Consider the following 4,122-nt stretch of genomic DNA (forward strand, 5'->3'; position numbering starts at 1 on the left):
CATAGGGTTTTCAGGGCTATAAATCTTTATGGAAATAGACTGCCTCATCTTTCTACCGCAGAGTGCTTGGTGGGTTTCAACTGCCAACCTTTTGGTTAGCAACGAAATGCTTTAACCACTGTGCCATCAGAACTCCTTGCGCATAGTAACAAGAAAGGTGAAATATATGATGCAGGTAGATAAGTAGATATAATGGCAGGAAATGAGGAAGTTATTTTTCTGTTGTTCCTATTTTCTCAGTGAAAAAAGGAGCAGAGTCAGCAGCTCAAAGTGAGAATGGGAAGCGGAGTTGGTGGTTTGAGAGAGACAGAAGGTATGAAAGAATCATTGTGGGAGTAAGAATGAATTTATTAAGACAGTGTGGTAGAGTTATCTGGCAGTGCTTCTGTGGGATCTTTGTTCATGTATTCTAGAAGTACATTGGATCAGCCTGTGTATTAGGGTTCTAGCAAGATATGATCAGGATATAGAGAAACCATAAATGATAGTACTATGCTCTGGGCTTAAAATAGCAGAGCTCCCTTGCTAACCCTATGTCTAAACCCAGAGACAGACAGAACGGGTTGGAGAGGATCTCCAACAGTGTGATCTTGGACTGAGCTATAGAAACTACCTAGAGGGACACAGCATGGAGGGAGCCAGGGGAAATATTCTGCCTCACTTGCCTTCCTCCTATCTCTTGCTTGTGACTAAGCCAACTGAAAATGGAGTGGAGAAAGGAAATCTATTGATGAAGTCTATACAGGACATAGGCAAGGGTAGAGAGGTAAATGGAAGTTGTACAATACTATATAATTTGTGTACTTTAAGCCACTATATATAGCCACTATATATAATAATAATAATTGCCATTTTATTATTTTTAATAAAAAGACCATGTCCTATAAACTGGAACTCTGATTTTAAGCATTGAGTACTCTTCCTGTGTTTGGATATATTATTAAGAGAGTTTATCATTTATTCATTGAGTAGCTAATATTTACTGTATGTTTATTATGTAACAGATTTTATAAAACAGATATCCTTCTACTCATGTACTGCAGTCCATTGGTATAGCCTTAACTCTTCTATTTTTGGACATGTAAGCATTTTTTCTATTTTTCTTATAATCTTCCAATGAAAACTCTATTTACACATATACTTCTTTATTTATACAGGATACATTCTTGGAAGCGTCTTCTTATATTTAGAATCTAAATTTAGACCACACCCTTTTGTTAAAGCTCAACTCAAGGCTTTCCTTCACTACTATGTACTATATATATACCAGTTTTAGGAATATAAAGGAATTCTCTGTAAAAGAATTTCTTTATGCAGTGTACATAACATACATCTTAGCCTTTGCTCATACACAATTTCATGTGAGCTAACTTTTTTCCTGTATATGTATGTATGTTTTTTCTCTTTCCCCAAAATTTAAATCTTTCAAGGGATGACTCTGTTTTCAGTATTTCTCTTTAAAAGTATTTGGTAAACCTGGGCACATAGTTGTTTCTTAATAATTATTTTCTTTGTATCACTAGAGCTTTGAACTCTGGCAGAATTCGTGAGTTTTGCTAGAATTATATGGGACCTGGGTATTTAGTAAAAAATAAAATTTTTATTTCAGGGATTGGTGACCTTTAGGGATGTGGCTGTAGACTTTTCCCAAGAGGAGTGGGAATGGCTGGATTCATCTCAGAGGGATTTGTACAGAGATGTCATGTTGGAGAACTACAGGAACTTGGTATGGCTTGGTAAGGATAGCTTTTCCCTATAATTCAAACTCTTCCCTCTGGGGTGTTTTTGTTTCCTCCATTGGGAATAGCTAGGACATATCTAAAGTATTTAATTACTTCCTATTCCCAGGAAATGATTGGAGATAGTTTCATAGAGTTGGAAATCAGTAACTCTCTCCTGTAGAATGGTGTTTTGGAATGGCAGTATCAGCATGATCTGAGAATTTTTTAAAATGCACATTATGAGGCCCCACTCCCTAGACACTTTCTAGGTGAAATGTGCAAACACCTGAACTTAAAAAATCAAAAGGGAAGACCACGATCAGCATTTCTCAAGCTGTAAAAACTGAAGGGACAACTCAGTCTTTGAGTTGTATTACTGAAGAATTCTATGGGCAAAATATTGAATGACATGGGAAGCATAAAAAAAAAAAAAAGGAAAAAAAAAAAGGAAGCAATGGAACAAAAAAAAATGGGTGAACTTTAAACAATTCAAGAAGGAACAAAAGAACAAGAAACTCTGGTAATGAAGGAAGAAGTTCAGGCTGCACTGAACAAGGCTCTAGGAATTGGCAAATACCAGTTGAGATGCTTCTGCAAATTGATACAACACTGGAAGAACTTTTTCTCATCTTTGCCAAGAGATTTGGAAGGCAGCTACTTGGCCAACGACTGGAAGAGATACATATTTGTACCCATTTCTAAGAAAGGTGATCCCACATAATATGAAAATTATCTAACAGTATCATTAATATTGCACACAAGTAAAATGTTACTGAAGATAATTCAAAAATGGTTACAGCAGTATATTGACCAAAAATTTCCAGAGATGCAAGCCGGATTCAGAAGAGGACATGGAACAAGGGATATCATTTCTGATGTCTGATGGATCTTGGCTCAAAGCAAAGAATTCCAGAAAGATTTTTACTTGTGTTTTATTGACTATGCAAAAGCATTTAATTGTGTGGATCATAAAAAAATTGTGGATAACATTGAGAAGAATGGGAATTTGAGAACACTTAATTGTGCTCATGAGGAACCTGTACATAGACCAGGAAGCTGTCGTTCAAACAGAATAAGGGGACACTGCATGGTTTAAGAATCAAGAAGGGAGTGCATCAGGGTTGTGTCCTTTCACCATACTTATTCAATCTGTATGCTGAGCAAATAAGCCAAGAAGCTGGACTATATGAAGAAGAATGTGGCATCAAGGTTGGAGGAAGATTCATTAACGACCTGTGATACGCTGATGACACAACTTTGCTTGCTGAAAGTGAGGATGACTTGAAGTACTTACTGATGAAGAATACAAGAATACAGTCTGCAGTATGGATTACATCTCAATGTAAAGAAAACAAAAATCCTCACAACTGGACCTATAAGCAGCATCACAATAAATGGAGAAAAGATTGAGGTTGTCAAAGACTCACATTACTTGGTTCTACAATCAACACCAATGGAAGCAGCAGTCAGAACATCAGCCAACATATATATAGCACTGGTCAAATCAGCTGCAAAAGACCTCTTTCACGTGCTGAAGAGCAAAGATGTCTCCTTGAGGATTGAGGACTAGGGTGCACCTGACACAAGCCATTATATTTCCAATCATATACATGTGAGAGCTGGACAATGAATAACGAAGACTGAAGAATAATTGATGATTTTGAGTTGTGGTGCTGGTGAAGAATGCTGAAAGTACCATGGACTACTAAAAGAGCTAACAAATCTGCCCTGGAGGAAGTGCAGCCGGAATGCTCCATGGAAGTGAGAATGACCAGACTTCATCTCACGTACTTTGGTCATGTTGTCAGAAGGGACCATTCCCTGGAGAAGGATGTCATGCTTGATAAGGTGGAGGGTCAATGAAAGAGGGGAAGGCCCTCAACAAGGTGGATTAACACAGTGGCTGCGGCAATGGGGTCAAAGGTAGCAGGGATCATGGAGCTGGCACGGGACCAGGCCTTGTTTTGTTCTGCTGTGTATAGGATTGCTGTGAGTTGAAGACGACTTGACAGCACTTAACAACAACAACAACTGCACATCAGCAGGGAATGCCAGAAGTTCAAGCCAGATTCAGAAGAGGACATGGAATGAGGGATATAATTTCTGATGTTACATAGATCTTGGCCCAGAGCAGAGAATACCAGAAAAATGTTTACCTGTGTTTTATTGATCACATGATGTAAATCTACTATATGGATCATAAAAACTTATGGATAACATGAAAAATGGGAATTCCCAAACACTTAATTGTGTTCATGCAGAATCTGCACTTGAATCACACACACACACACACACACACACACACACACGACTCAGTGGCATCGAGTCGGATACAACTCATAGCAACCCCTCCTTGGGTTTCCGAGGGGTTATCACTACAGAAGTAGATTGCACAACCTTC

At 38.2% G+C, this 4,122-nt stretch overlaps 1 protein-coding gene across 1 annotated transcript in view; it reads left to right on the plus strand.

The window, feature by feature from the left end:
* ZNF527 (zinc finger protein 527) overlaps positions 1-4,122 on the plus strand; it is a 25,658-nt gene that overhangs the window by 3,329 nt on the left and 18,207 nt on the right. The window contains exon 2 of the mRNA XM_007959203.1: positions 1,610-1,736. Coding sequence (XP_007957394.1) covers positions 1,610-1,736 — 127 coding nt within the window. The remainder of the gene's footprint in view (positions 1-1,609; positions 1,737-4,122) is intronic.

This window comes from Orycteropus afer, unplaced genomic scaffold (assembly GCF_000298275.1).
Source record: "Orycteropus afer afer isolate SDZICR_OR568_19922 unplaced genomic scaffold, OryAfe1.0 scaffold02035, whole genome shotgun sequence".
In the NCBI taxonomy this organism is placed as follows: Eukaryota; Metazoa; Chordata; class Mammalia; order Tubulidentata; family Orycteropodidae; genus Orycteropus; species Orycteropus afer.